Genomic DNA, 15487 nt, shown 5'->3' on the forward strand with positions numbered 1-15487 from the left:
TTCCGGTGGTGCCGGAAGTGACGCCACGGTCGGTACAAACGCGGTTTCCTTAGTTATGCGAAAAAATGGCAGCGGCTGGTTTGGGTGTTCTTTGGAGGAGGGTCTCGGCAGCAGTGCAGGCTTCCAGGGCGTTAGTCATCCCTCAGACCGCTGCTAGCCACAGGTAAGTGATGTGAGGAAAAGGTTAAGCCGCTTCATCCATGTGGGATCGCGTTTGCTTGAAGAGATACTGAGAAAGGCTCCAACCAGAATGCCAGGTCCAAACCGCCTCCGAGAGCAATGAATGACCTTGGAGCATTCGCCCACCCCTCTCATTTCCACTCCGTCTTGAGGTTTTGCTGCAGCCTCCGGTGGACTAGACATTGTAGGGGATGTGCAGACGCCCAGTGCTAGCTGTGAAATCCATACAGAAACTTCCTCTTGGGTGGGGAGGGTGGGGGGCAACTTGATCGAAGAGAAGCTGTTTTAGAAACGGGGCCGGGGTGGCGGTGTCTTTGTGCCTCCACGAGGTGTCTGCAAGACACGGTGAAGGAAATGTCTGTTGAATAAAACGGCCCGACAACGGAAAGTCGCCATGCAGCTGTGAGACCTGCTTAAGCAGGTGGAAACACAGCCTGTGAGTTTAGCTAATGCTAACTTTTTGATATCATATAATGCTTTCCTAGGCATTTGATTTATACATTGACTTTTATGATCATTCCTTGCGTTGAAGTTTCTGGATCTCAAAGGGAAAGCATTTTAGGCCCCTGATGCCTGCTACAAAATTGACCATCAGAGTATTTTCCATACCGGGAATGTGGGAAATGTTCTCTTAAACTAGAATTGTGTAAATATTTCCACCTCTGAAATTTACAGGTAGCATTATAAATCAGTCTTAAAGAATACCTTCTGAAGCATTTTAAAAATTAATTATTGCTGGGGAGAGAAGCTTTGAGTAGTTTTTTTTTTTTTTTTTTTTTGGTGTCATAGATGAGAAAGTGATTTGGCTTTATTCCACATGAATTGCTAATGCTGTAAAGCTACAGCTGGTTTACATGTGTTCCGTTGCAGGTTTTCCCTTGGTTTGTTGCCTGTGACTATACAAAACGTGGCATCCCTTAACCGTTGTCGATTATTTCATACCACATTAGCAAGGAAAGGACTGGAAGAATTTTTTGATGACCCAAAGAACTGGGGGGAAGAAAAAGTGAAATCTGGTGAGATACTCGCGTCAATCCATGTGTTTTTAAAAAGAGAAATCTGTAGAAACCCCATAATTCTAGAATTTGTTGTGTAGCTTGGAAATTATTTATGACCCTTTCTGAATTTTCTTTGGAATTATATAGTGGAGGAAATTAAAAGGACTGTGTGGTAGTAGAGTTAATTGTCCTTGACAGGTTGGTAAAAGGCATGGAAGAGGAGTAAGTAGACATGATTAAGATATGAAGATGCATTCTGTACTAATAACTAATATTTTTGAATGCTATTCTCGTCCATGTCACTAATATTTGCACAAGTTATCTGATTAGTTCCTAATGTTTAGGTTACAGAATCCAGCTATTACTTATTTTACAGATAAAGAAACACGTTTAAACAGGTGAAGTACTTTGCCAAGGGCACAAAACTAAACCATTATTTCATTTTGTAAATTTATCTTTCTAGGTGCTGCATGGACCTGTCAGCAGTTAAGGAACAAAAGCAATGAAGATTTACATAAACTTTGGTATGCATGCTAGTGAATTTGAAGCAGCTGTAACAATGAGCTAAAGACATTTATCTGATGTAAGACTTGAGGAAATGATTTATGTTAGTTTGCTGGGTGATAGATATGATTATGAACGATTGTGTATACATGACAGAGATGTTACGGCAGACAGATGGGTCACAATTCTCAAGTGTTTGGAGAAAAGTGTTAGAGATTATCCCCTCCCTTCACATTAGCAGGGTCAAATAATGAAATGAAATGGAGAATAGTTGGTCACGTTTGGCCCAGCTTCCTGTCTTTTTATTAATTTTTCATGGTTTGGAACCTTTAAGCCATTTGCTTAGAGAGTGCGTGTTGAGGATGTATTTAATATGGAATATAGGTAGATTTTTCTAGCATTCATCTGCTAAGTAAAACATTGAGAGGATTTAAGCAGTTGTATTTTTCATTCCATTTTTAGTGTATGTGCTGCCGAAGCAAGCACAGCAGTTGTATTTTTAAATTGCCTATACTTAGCCCCAAATACTTACGATTTATTTAACTTGGTTTTCTTTTTTCTTTCTTTTTTTTTTTTTCCTAATGAACATACTTAAAAAAAAATTCTTCTCCCATGTGGGCAGCAGAAACTCAATTACTTAAATCATCCCCACAGCCCAGCAGGGTCTGCATTAGCAAGATTCTGGGGTCAGGAGCTGAAGCAGGAATTGCACGTAGGTGTCCTGGTGAAAAAGGCGGGCGTCTTAATTCAGCTGTATGCCTACCCCCCCTTTTTTTATTTAAGATCTGTTTATCTTTATTACAAAGGCAGATTTACAGAGAGGAAGAAGAGACGAAAAGATCTTCCATTGACTGATTCACTCCCCCAGATGGCTGCTACGGCTGGAGCTGAGCCAATCTGAAGCCAGGAGCCAAGAGAGTCTCCCAGGTCTCCCATGCAGGTGCAGGGTCTCAAGGCTTTCGCCCATCCTCAACTCCTTTCCCAGGCCACAAGCAGGGAGCTGGATGGGAAGTGGAGCAGCCAGGACACGAACCAGCACTCATATACAGTGCAAAGCCTTGTAGGCAGATGATTAGCCAGTTGAGCCATCACCCTAGACCCTGCCCTTTATTTTTTAAATTCGGGCATTTCATACAACAAAATTGGGGTTTCTGGCTTCTCTTGTAAAGTCAGACCTGTGATTTGACGAACTTCATGCTTGCATTCCTGCTGGGCACTAGCTGTGTGGCTTGCCCTTCTGGGTGCAGCTGTGCACACCGTTGCTATGCACACCCTGCTGTCCTGTACCTGGCCCACCTCACTCCGGGTGTCATCTGCCTAGGTACTGTAGAACACACGGACATGTTTACCTCCTGGTTGGAAGGGCTGCTTATCTTTTGTGGCAGATTAAGGAATGATAAGTACTTGTCAGAACCACTAAATTACATGACAATTCATTATAGAAAAAAAATTGTATTAAAGTAATGTTACTGTAGGTTATCAGAAAAGGATTGTTGGAGCTGTTTCAACCTTCGTAGTGACCAGAGCCTATCCCTCTGCTGCCATTCCTTCTCCCCGAATTGCCTTCTCCCACCCTGACCTTCAGGGTGCTCTGCCTTTATCTCCTTGCTTCAGACATGTTTGCACAAACCTACCCTCCTTCAGCTCTGTTGCTTTGTTCCTGCCTGGGTACTTTGCTGTCCTCTCCACCTTATTGGCCCCATTTCCTGTAGGAAGACATCCTCTCAGAAGAGATGCCTCGCCTCAGCAACTTAATTATTTTTGAAATTAACTCCTGTTTCCCACCCAGAATGCCACAACATGTAGTGGTTTGGGCAGCAGCTCGGAATGCATTTTGCACCCAGGGAGTTCGGGCTTTGAATGCTGAATTAGCTGTGGGATCCCGAATACCCTACTCCTCTCAACTTAGATTCATTTAAAAAGTGGAGACAGTATGACCTCAAACAAAGGTTGTGGTGGGGATGAAACATAAAATGCACAGAAGATGTGATTGATGCTGAGTGAATACTATTTGCCTTCTTTTCTCACTCCACTTGGAGTGTAAGGACTATGTTTGCTTTTCCGTAACTCTCCTAGCTCCCAATACCCATCTGTGGGTCATGGGAAGTTTATTGAACAGATGAATAAGCACAGAGAGAGCTCTGTATAAGATTATTCCTTGTAATGATATTTTTGGTAGAGATTTCTAAAGAAGTTTTGAGTGCAGATCATTAACTTTGACATCAGAAATCCCAGCTGTGGCACAGACCATCACCCCACACTGTTTCTTCTGGTGCAGGTATGTCCTCCTGAAGGAAAGGAACATGCTCCTGACGCTGGAGCAGGAGGCCAAGCGGCAGAGATTGCCGATGCCAAGCCCAGAGCGCTTAGACAAGGTACGGCTCGAGGGAGGTGCGAGGCTCGGGTAGGGTAAGGGCCGAGTGAGTGTAAGGCCCCCACATTTTGCGGAAAGTCGCTTTCTCCTTTTATTGAATTTTAGTAGATTGTAACTACAGAGTTATTCGACCATTACAGTGATCTCATTTTAGGGCATTTCTATCAACCCAGACAGAAATCTCATACCCTTCTGTAGTTCTCCCTCGTTCTCACCCACACTCCCCCATACCATGTATGGACCTGTGCTTTCATTTCTCTGAAGTGAATACCTCAGTGAGAAATTGCTGGGACTTAGGGTAAGTCTATGTGTTGTTTTAAGATTTATGAATTTGTTTGAAATAGTTACAGAGAACAAGAGAGACAAAAACTTTCCACCTGCTGATTCACTCCCCAGATGGTTGCAACGACCAGGGCTGGGCTGGGCTGAAGCCTGGAGCTAGGAGATTCTTCCAGGTCTCCTACATAGGTGGCAGGGGTCCAAGCACTTAGGCCAGCTTCTCCTATTCGCCCCAGACACTTAACAGGGCGCTGGATCAGAAATGGAGCAGCCAGGATGCAAACTGGTATTGCAGGTGATAGCTCTACCCTGTACACTACAATGTAAGCTTCCAAGTCTGTCTTTAATACAAGAAATTGCCAAGCTGTTTTCTAGTAGAGTGGTACCACTTTACAAGTTCTAGTTGTACTTTGGCCACTTTTTCATGAGGTAGTTTTTGTTTCGTTTTAATTGGAAAGGTGGATTTACAGAGAGAAGGAGAGACAGAGGGAAAAAACCTTTCATCCGCTGTTTCACTTCCCAAGTAGCCACAATGGCCAAAGCTGAGGTGATCCAAAACCAGGAGCTTCTTCCAGGTCTCCCACGCAGGTGCAGGATCCCAACGCTTTGGGCCGTTCTCGACCACTTTCCCAGGCCACAAGCAGGGAGCTGGATGGGAATTGGAGCAGCCAGAACATGAATCGGTACCCATATGGGAGCCTCTTGTGTGTAAGATGAGGATTTAGCCACTGGGCCACTGCCCTGGGCCCCAACTAGATATTTAAAAAAAAAAATTACCGGGGCAAAAGATAATATAGGAGAGAATGTTGTGGCCAGTAGTTCAGTCTTTGGTTAGGATGTCCACCTCCCATGTCAGAGGACCTGTTTCCCGTTCTGGCTGCTGTGCTTCCGGCTTCCTGCTGATTTGCATCCTGAGAGGCAGGAGATGATGACTTAAATAAATGGGTTCCTGACACCCCTGCGGGAGGCCCAGATGGAATTCCAGGCTTCTATCTTTGACCTGATCCAGCCATAGGTGTTGCAGGCATTTAGAGAGCAAACCATCAAATAAAAAGATCTCTGTCTGCCTTTCCCTCATTCTGCCTTTCAAAAATAAAAAATGAGTAAAGTTTTAAAAACACACACAAATTTACCACGTTAATTATTTTTTGTATAGTTCAATAGTTTAAATAGATTTACATTATTATGAAAAGGTCAGTTATTTTTAAAATTATGCTTTCTTCATTGAAAGAAAAACCTGCCAGTGAAGATTCCAGTTAAGATGCCTGGGCTCCTGAGGGATCTGCAGAAACAGAAGAACAGTAAACTTCCTTCGGGACTAGGGAGAGGAGCTTCTTCTGGTCCTTACTTAGTTCCAGCTTTGGATCCTCACCCTCTGTTGCAGTGACCATCAGGGTGGCTCCGGAGCTCCGCCACCCCCCGCAAAAAAATAGAATAGTCAGAGAAATACAAGGAAAGCTTAGAACCAAACAGGAAATGATCAGCATGGTTCACCATATACCTTACTAGGTGGGACACAAAGTTTAGTTACTCCTCACTAAGGTATTGAAGATATCTCTGCACACCCCTCCTAAAACTGTTCTGCACATCAACTGTTGACATAGGCCTTGTTAGATTTATAAACCAGTTTAGACTATCCTAAAATCTGCCAAGTTCAGCAAAATTATGCGTCAACACAATAAACAGCTAAATACTAAAATGAAAACAGACACGAGACAGCTGAACAGTACCCTATAGCCACTTTAAGGTGTATAGCAGCCGGATCTGTGTACAAACTAAAATTGAAGTGTCAGTGCAGTAGTCATAGGATGTGGTTAAGAACTTGCACTGTTATAACGTATTGATTACTCAATACCATGTCAATCAATTCCATAATGTTGTAAATTGTTGTTGATGTTGTGCTGGGGCTTCTAATTGATCGGGATGATATTCTGCCAGCTGTACCTTCAGACCAGAGATGGTCTCCCCAAGAAACTGTTGAATTTATCTGGACAGTAAGATGCTGGACTCCATGCTTGGTATATGTTTACAACGAAAGAATCTTGACTTAATTTGAACTGTAATACTGCAACAAGGTGGAGGAATCCACCATGGGGGGAGGGCACGGGGAGGGGTTGGGGGAATCCTAGAGCCTATGAAACTGTGTCACATAATGCAATGTAATTAATAAAAAAATTTTTCAAAGAAACAAACAAACAAAGATGCCTGAGCTCAACATGTACCTTCACTCTGCCAAACTCTGGCTCCCTGCTGGTTGAGACACTAGGAGGCAGGGATGATCCTTTAAGCAATGGCTTCCTGATACCTGTGTGAACGATCTGGATTGAGTTCCCAGTTGCTGGCTTCAGTTTAGCCATCTTGGGATTTGGGAACCATCTCTCTTTGTCCCTCTGCCTCTCAAAGAAAGAAAGAAAAAACAAAAAGGCCCTGTGCTTTTCTATTCCCACTCCCAAAGGTAGTCAGAAAGAGCTCCAAATAGATTCTTCTTGCTGTATGTGGAAATAGCTGACACTTTTGGCTCTGAGAAACATATTGTAGAAGAAAAGCCTTGAAGTTGACTTGAACAAAGTGCATGTCATTGTTGCAGGTTGTGAATCTATTACCTGAAATGCTGGGAACCAGAAATGGTTCCCATTTAGGAGTTTTCTGATTTGGGAACATTTTCATTGCCTTTACTGATTGAGCATTGCTAATCTGAAAATCCAGAATGTGAAAAGCTCATTGAGTGGAGTTTGCAGGGATGCAGTTACAGCTCAGTTCTCCTCGTCTGCTGTCGTGAACATTGCAATGTTAACTCTATGGATTTGGTGGCCAGTTCTTTATATAATAACTTGGTTACAAGTCTCAAGTTTTGCTCTTACTTAGGCAACCCCTGCAGTATAGACAGGCAATAGCCAGAATTACTAAAAATTCCTAAAGGTGAAAGATTTTGTGTGAGGCTCCCACCAGGGTGGTCCCTTCATTCTCCTGAGTCTGTCTGGCAAGATAAGATCTGCATTACGCATCTCTTTATTTCTCAAGGATCTTAGGTGGTTGAGAGAAAGATGTGTATCCATCCACTGTAAAGTGTTAGATAGGGAATAGCAGAAGTGCTGAGTGTGCGGTGAATAAATAGGTTATGTGGTAATTTCTCTAAATTGTAGTTTTCACATCTGTTTCATGTTTTACAGCTACCAGGGGTGGGGTGGTGGGGACATTTTAATCCACTTTGTCCTGCTGTGTGAAGATTGTTACAAGAAACTAATGCAGATGCGCAGCATTTGCTAGCTGTTGTTGATGTTCAGTGATAACACATGTACATACCTTTGTCAAATGACTCCCAGGATTCAGAGCAATAAAAAAGTTTAACTGACATTATACTCTGTAACATATGAAGACTTGTAAATATTCATTGATAAACATATGTGCATATTTTGTCTGCATAGGAATTTTGGAAGAAATGGGTAGAAGTTCTCATGGGATCTCTTTGGGGCAGGCATTTGGTGTCGTGATAGCAGTGCCCCTTTGGACGTTTGCATCCCATAGCAGAGTTCCCGAGTTCAGGTTCCAGCTGTGCTCCCAGCTGCAGCTTCCTGCAACCAGCTGTGGCTCAGGTGGCTGGCTCCCTGCCACCCACGTGGCCCACATGGAGTGGGTCCTGGATCTTGCCTTCAGCATGGCCCAGGCCAGCAATTGTGGACGTTTGGAGGAGATTGAGTCAGTGTGTGGAAGCTCTATCTCTCCCTATACCTTTGAAATAAATAAATAATTTTCTTTTAAGAATCTATTTTTTAAAAAAGAGCTTTCCTGTTACTGTTGCTGCACCGACTGAAGCCTACCCAGTGGGGAAATCTTGCTTCCTCGACAATGATGGTCTTACTGCACTGTTACTTCCATACATAGTCCCTAGTTCCTCTTCTCCAGGTCTCTGCTTCCAGCCCCTGCTCATGCTCTCTAAGTGGATAGTCACTTTGCCTTTAACTCAAGCCTCTACTGAAACCCTGAAGAGAGTTACACAGAAATGTGTCAGAGCCCCAGTCTCCATCATTTCATCATCGGCCAGTTTCCAAAAGGCTTATCTAATCCATGCAACTTCAGAAAGGAAAGAACCAACAAAGAACCTGTTTCACATACGTGTAGTGCATATTATTACCTAGCAAACATGTGTCACATATTTATACATAAAGTTAAGAACTTAAAACATCATAAAAGAATTCGTATCTTCCCGTATCTTTTATCAGTTTGGCTCTTTTCTCTGTCTCTGCTTGCAAATAAATACATTTTTAAGATTTATTTATTTGAAGGTCAAAGTTTAAACATACAGGAAAACAGGCAGAGAGATCTTTTTAAACTAGGGCCCTGCTGGGTTATAGTGTATAAAATTGGCACTTTTGATGCCAGTATGGGTGCTGGTTTGTGTCCTAGCTGTTCCACTTTGGATCCAGCTTCCTGTTAATGTACCTAGGAAAGCAGCAGAATATGGCCCCAAGCGTTGGACCCCTGCAGCCACACAGGAGATCCAGTGAAGTTCCTGGCTTCGGACTGACCCAGCTCCTGCAGGGGGCTTTTGTGGAGTGGAACTGCAGATGAAAGATTTTTCTTTTTTCTTTTTCTCTTGGTCTCTGGCTTGCTGTTAACTCTTTCAAATAAATCTTTTTCTAAAAAAAAAACCTAGCGTTTTATTGCACCTGCTGGATCTTTGCAAATTTCTGTGGTATATGGATAGACTGATATTCTTTAACCTGTAATTGCAACAGTGGCCCAACAGAGCGCATGTGAGGGCAATAAAGTGAAGGGAAAGCCAACATATGACTTTTAAAAAAGAAGATTTATCTATTTTTATTGAAGCAGATTTACAAAGAGGAGAGACAGAAAGATCTTCCATCCACTGGTTCTCTCCCCAAATGGTTACAAAGGCCAGAGCTGAGCTGATCAGGAGCCAAGAGCTTATTCTGAGTTTCTCACTTGGGTGCCAAGTCCTAAGACTTTGAACCATCCTCTACTGCTTTCCCAGGCTACATGCAGGAAGCTGGATGGGAAGTGGAGCACCCAGGCAAGAAGAGACATGACCCACTACAGCACAATATTGACCCCATCGGTTCTTACTAGCTCACTGAGTTTTCAGATACATGGCAAAAGTAAAATTGACTTTCTAAAAGGAATGAGTCTTGCCACTGCAAACCAAACTAATGTATGGAAATCAGAGCTAGATTTATATTTAAGTGATACTACCACCTTTTGAAAAATTATAGAAAATGGTATTATAAACACCCATGTATTCATACCTGTGTTCAAAAGATTTTCAGAAAATTCTAGACAGAATGGCTCCTTGACAGATTTTTCTCTAGCATAAGTCTGTGTTTTCTCTCTTTGGAATCCTGTTGTGGGCAGTTAATAAAATTGTATCCCTTCTATTCTGTTCTCAGGTAGTAGAGTCCATGGATGCATTAGATAAAGTTGTCCAGGAAAGAGAAGATGCCCTAAGGCTTCTTCAGACGGGTCAAGAAAAAGCTAGACCTGGGGCCTGGAGAAGAGACATCTTTGGAAGAACCGTCTGGTATGCAGATCACATGTGGCCCTTGAGATTGCCTCATTCCCTGCCCAGTATCTTATAAGCAAACTGTTACCACACAGTAGAAATGTATGCAGGTACTTCAGAAAGCTCATAGAAAAGGGGAAAAATGTTAAAAAAAAAATTAGTGCAAAAATATTTTGAAATCCACAGATACTGTTTTCATAAACTTTTTGAAGATGCCTCATGTATAGATCTCAGAAATTTTGTACTAAAGTAAACTTACCATTTGAAAATATATATGGATATATATATATAAGTATATCAGATCCTATATTGCGTTTCAGTCCCAGCTGTTCCACTTGATGCGGCTTCCTGCTAATGTGTCCTGGGAGGCAGGAGATAATAGCCAGCCCAAGCACCCGGGCCCCTGCCACTAACATGGGTTTCTGGCATCTGACTGCTCCAAACCAGGTGTTGCAGGTATTTGGAGAGTGAATCAGCAGGTGGAACATCTGTCACTCTGCTTTTCAAATAGTTGAAAATAAATTTTAAAATAAACATTTCAGGGCCCAATGCAATGTCTCTACTGGCTAGTTCTCCACCTCCAAGCACTAGGATCCCATATGGTGGAGCTGGTCTGTGTCCCAGCTGTTCCACTTCCCATCCAGCTCCCTGCTAGTAGCTTGGGAAAGCAATAGAGGATGGCCCAAATTCTTAGGAACTTGCCTCCCACGTGGGAGACCTGGAGGAAACTCCTGACTTCTTAGGCTTTGTATTGGCTCATCTCTGGCTGATGTGGCCATTGGGGACTGAACCAGCACAGATCTTTCTGTCTCCTTCCTGTAAATCTGCCTTTCCAATAAAAATAAACAAATCTTCAAGTAAATAAATAAACATTTTAAAGTATAGCATCATCCAAAACATAAAACCAACCTTGATCTATTAGGAAAGTCATTCCTGGGGATTCTGGTCATATGAACCAGCTTTAATCTGTTCTTGTTACTACTAGGATAGTCTGTAAGGCTGGAATTATTTCACATTATGAAATAGTACCTATTTGATTCAGTCCAAGAGTCTTGTCATACTGTGGAAGATGTTCTGATAATAGATTCACACTGTGGCATAAATAAATGAAAAGGCTCAGTATAAATTATTTTCTCTTAGAAATACTGTATTTACTTTTGGGTTGAGCAGACAATAAGGAAGCATCATTATTTGAAACGTAGGTCAGTAAAATGGAGTAAGCCTTTTGGGTGGTTAGACCATGCCTGTATGCTTGCATTTAGTTATACGATGTAATAGCATTCCTTGTTTATTACATTCTTTTAAGGGAATTTGTGGTAATGAGCCCACTACGCAAGTCTGGTGGAGTAGTAGTGTTGTGTGTAACCATCTAATACAACACAGAAAAGAACTACCAAAACATCTCACTAAAAACTTAGTACATTTTATTTTCTACTACTGTTTATTTGTATTAATTCATTTGAGGTCAACTAAGAGGATGAAAAATTAGGAAAGTGAAAATGTATTAATGTGTAGAAGGCAGTAACTTGTTTCTTGGCAGGCACAAGTTCAAGCAGTGGCCTATACCGTGGTACCTAAATAAAAGATACAGAAGGAGACGATTCTTTGCAATGCCTTATGTGGACCGTTTTGTCAGGTAAGCACAAATTTTCTTTTTTTTCTTTTCTTTTTTTTTTTAACGATTTATTCATTTTATTACAGCCAGATATACACAGAGGAGGAGAGACAGAGAGGAAGATCTTCCGTCCGATGATTCACTCCCCAATGGGCCAGTGCGTGCCAATCCGAAGCCAGGAGCCAGGAACCTCTTCCAGGTCTCCCACGCGGGTGCAGGGTCCCAATGCACTGGGCCGTCCTCTCCTGCTTTCCCAGGCCACAAGCAGGGAGCTGGATGGGAAGTGGAGCTTCTGGGATTAGAACCGGCGCCCATATGGGATCCCGGGGCGTTCAAGGCGAGGACTTTAGCCGCTAGGCCACGCTGCCGGGCCCAAGCACAAATTTTCTTAACAATGAAACATCATCCTTACATTAAATGATATGTTAAACTTTTAAGCTATTTTTAATTTCTATTGCATAAGTAATATATGCTCATTGTGCAAAAAATGGAAACATGAAGTAATTAAAAATTCATGTATATGTAAGTGTGTAGTAACATTAGTGCGTAGCCTTCCAGAATTTTCTTAATTTTCTGGCTATTCATTTCAATGTCATGTTAAAAATGAAGCTCCAGGTATTTCTGTTTCATAAAATGTAAGGTCATGTTTTTTGCAAGGATGATGAAAAGGGCCTGGGGAACGTTTCACATGGCAAAATTCTCTTGCATGAAGTTATCGAATTGTCCTATAAACCACTGGAGCTGTTAATTATAAAATCCAGGAGGTTTAAAGCTGTTTTAAAACACTGGATCCACAACCAAAGGCATCCTGAAGCTTTGGGAGTTTACTCCCCAGAACTGCAGTTGGAAGGAAACAGAATTTGGGTTTCTGAGCCAAAGGCGCTTCTCAGCTGCCATCACTGAGGCTATAGACACAGGGGTAGGGAACTGCAGGATTCCTGGCTAAAGGTGGCAGAAGTTGGAATTCAGGGCCAGAAGGGCAGCTGGAAAGTTAAAGGAAAAGTAAAGAATATTAGCATACAGCCACCCCAAGTTTTCACTTTGCCTCAACTAACCTGTTGTACTTTCATCAAGTTCTTCAGGAACTTTATGCTTCCAAATCCCACAGCTGTTTAAAAACAATTGCAACAGAAATGGAATCTGTCTTTAAACTGAATTTTACAGTGTTTGCGCACTTTGGGATCAGGTTGATTTTTCATCTTCCTCACTGCGCCAGCTCCCTGCCTGCTCATGTCCATTTTACTGTGGGGTGAATCTGTTCTGTTTGGTCACTGAACGACACTCATCTTTTTTATTAACAATGTTCTGGACTCAGTTCTTGATTCTTTCTGAAAAATGTCCAGAATGTCTGTTCTCTGTTTCTGGCCTTGAGCAGTAGTCTCTCTTCAGCAAGTTGAATTACTGACACCTTCCTCACTCTGTCCTCAGAAATACTGCTTCTTAATTTTCCCAAGCCATCAAATGCCCAAACTCTTAGCTTTCTACACCTTAGTCTTAACCCTTTCTTACATGGGTCTTGTTCTTTCCGCCCCTTTTATGTCTTTTGTTTCAGTAGTTTTGGAGTCTTTTCATCTATTCATATGAAAGACCTTGTTTAATACTCAACAGCTGAGTAAATCTGACCATGTGGGCTAGTTTTTCCTAAGCCCATTGTTGTGCCATTTGATCGTTTTGCTCCTTGGTCATTTATGGTGGAGCTATAAATAATTCTAAGGTTGCTTTTATAGACTATATTCTAATGATTTTGGAAACTACCTTTGTCAAACTTGCCTTCAGAGAACATAACTCTTCAGAATATTGTTAATAGTAAATTTCAATTCTTCCAGGAGGTGTTTTTTGTTTGTTTGTTTTTGTTTTTGTTTTTTTTGTAAGTGGCCAAAATTTAATCAGGGGCCCAGCCTGGTGGCTTGGCAGTTAAGGTCCTTGCCTTGATTGCGCCAGGATCCCATATGGGCACTGGTTCTGGTCCTGGCAGCTCCACTTGTGGCCTGGGAAAGCAGTCGAGGATGGCCCAAAGCCTTGGGAACCTGCACCCTCGTGGGAGACCTGGAGGAGGTTCCTAGCTCCTGGCTTCGGATCAGCGCAGCACCTGCAGCTGCGATTGCTTGGGGAGTGAATCATTGGACAGATGTTTTTCTGTTTTAAAAAATTTAATCAGAAGATTTGGGGAATAGAATGAGTAATCTCATTTTGACAAGTTTTACTGTATTATTTTACTGTACATATGACTTAATTTGTCTTAAAACATTCCACGTATTTCATACATACAGTTCTATGAATGATACTCCCTTCCGATTTGCCTGTTTTTGTCTTCACCTTGATAGTAACTCATTAGATTCCTCTGATCTCCACAGCACTAGGATCTTGTAATTATTCAGTATGTCTCTTAATTGTGTATTTACGTAAACTTAGGTCTACAGATATATAAAATGTCAATTTAAGTAAAATAGAAGCATGACATCTGTGAATGTGTCAGCTTCAATTTTGATGATTTCCAAAGGACCACACAATCAGCATAGTTTAGCTGAGGCACAATTGCTCAAGCCCTAGGATGCTAACGTACAGAACAAACTAATTTAGACAGTAGTGTGTCTAGACAGTGCACCGTCCCTTGGCATGGCTTTACTCTGCACGGAGGAAATCCTGAGCTGGAACGAGTCCTGTGAAAGCAGGGAACCCCTCAAGGGTCAAAATGTCTCACGATGCCAAAAAGCCAATCACCAACAAAAGAAGTTTCCTCATGTAGGTAGCTAGCCTCAGTCACATCAGGATCCGACCTCAGGTGCAGCCCATTACAAACTCAGAGCTGGAAGCAGGAAGGCGAGGGGAGCCAGGGGCTAGGTGCTTGGTCTCATGGGTATCCCGTGTCTGTTGAAAGCAGTTTTTCAGTTTCGATATGTAACACACCAAATACAGGGAGTAGCAAACATGGAGACTTTTTAATCTAATTGAGTTGGACATGTTTTTATAGTATTCACGAGGAAATTGCTTTGAATAAATTGCCGTTGTTTCATTGTTCTAGACTGAGAATTGAGAAACAAGCCCGCATCGCAGCAAGGAAGAAACATTTAGAGAAAAAGAACGAGAAATTTCTTCAGAAAAAGTTTCCACATCTTGCTGAAGCACAGAAGTCAAGTCTTACCTAAGATACATGAACTCTTGATTTACCGTTTTTCTTGCTTAATGGTTCATTCAGAAGTAAAAATGTCTATTGAAAAACTATTTTTAGTCAGGTAATTTATCAGCTCGTTTGTTAATATAATAAACTAATTCTGGAAGTGATGAAGTTTCTATGAACATTTTTTAATTTGCTGCACTAGCACTGTGGCATAACAAGCTAAGCTGCCACCTGCAAGGCACCTGTTTGAGTCCTGGCTGCTCCACTTCGGACCCAGCTCTCTGCCAACGTGCCTGGGAAAGCAGTCAAAGATGGTCCAAGTCCTTGGGTCCCCGCACCCACACTGGAGACTCAGTTGGAGTTCCAGGCTTCTGGCTTCAGCCTGGCCAAGCCCTGGTCATTGTGTTGTGGCTATCTGGAAACAGAACCAGCAGATGGAAAATTGTAACTCTGCCTTTCAAATAAAAATAAATCTTAAAAATGATCCAAGGCCAGTTTATGTTTTATCCATCTATGCAAGTTTAAATATCACTTGCTGTCTTAAGACAAAGTGACATTAACTGCCATACCGAAGGTAGTTTTCAGAGTTCAGGTGACATTTTCCAAAGCAGTGTTTAATAAATAGGATGTGCAGCATATGTGTGTACTGTTATCAATAAACAGTAAGGATTTTCACCCAAAATAATGGTACATGTATTTAGTGCTCAAAGTAACAAGTCATGGGGCTGCTGTTTGGCATGGCAGTTAGCACACCTGTCACTGCTGGGTTACAGAGCTTGACTCCACTTCCCTTGGTGGCCTATAGATGTGCACCATGGGAGGCAGCAGGTGAATGGCTCAGCTGCTTGGTCCCTACCACGCATGTGGGAGACCTGGATCAAACTGGGTTCCTCACGGAAGC

General features: G+C 42.1%; 1 protein-coding gene across 1 annotated transcript; it reads left to right on the forward strand.

Moving 5' to 3' along the window:
• The first annotated feature begins 9 nt into the window (after positions 1-9).
• MRPL47 (mitochondrial ribosomal protein L47) lies at positions 10-14688 on the forward strand. Its single transcript, XM_058661062.1, has 7 exons — positions 10-163; positions 1051-1196; positions 1642-1702; positions 3961-4057; positions 9741-9871; positions 11394-11489; positions 14491-14688. The coding sequence occupies exons 1-7, from the start codon at positions 66-68 to the stop codon at positions 14612-14614; spliced, it is 753 nt and encodes a 250-aa protein (XP_058517045.1). The 5' UTR covers positions 10-65; the 3' UTR covers positions 14615-14688.
• The last annotated feature ends 799 nt before the right edge of the window (positions 14689-15487 follow it).

Source organism: Ochotona princeps, chromosome 3, assembly GCF_030435755.1.
Source record: "Ochotona princeps isolate mOchPri1 chromosome 3, mOchPri1.hap1, whole genome shotgun sequence".
NCBI lineage: Eukaryota > Metazoa > Chordata > Mammalia > Lagomorpha > Ochotonidae > Ochotona > Ochotona princeps.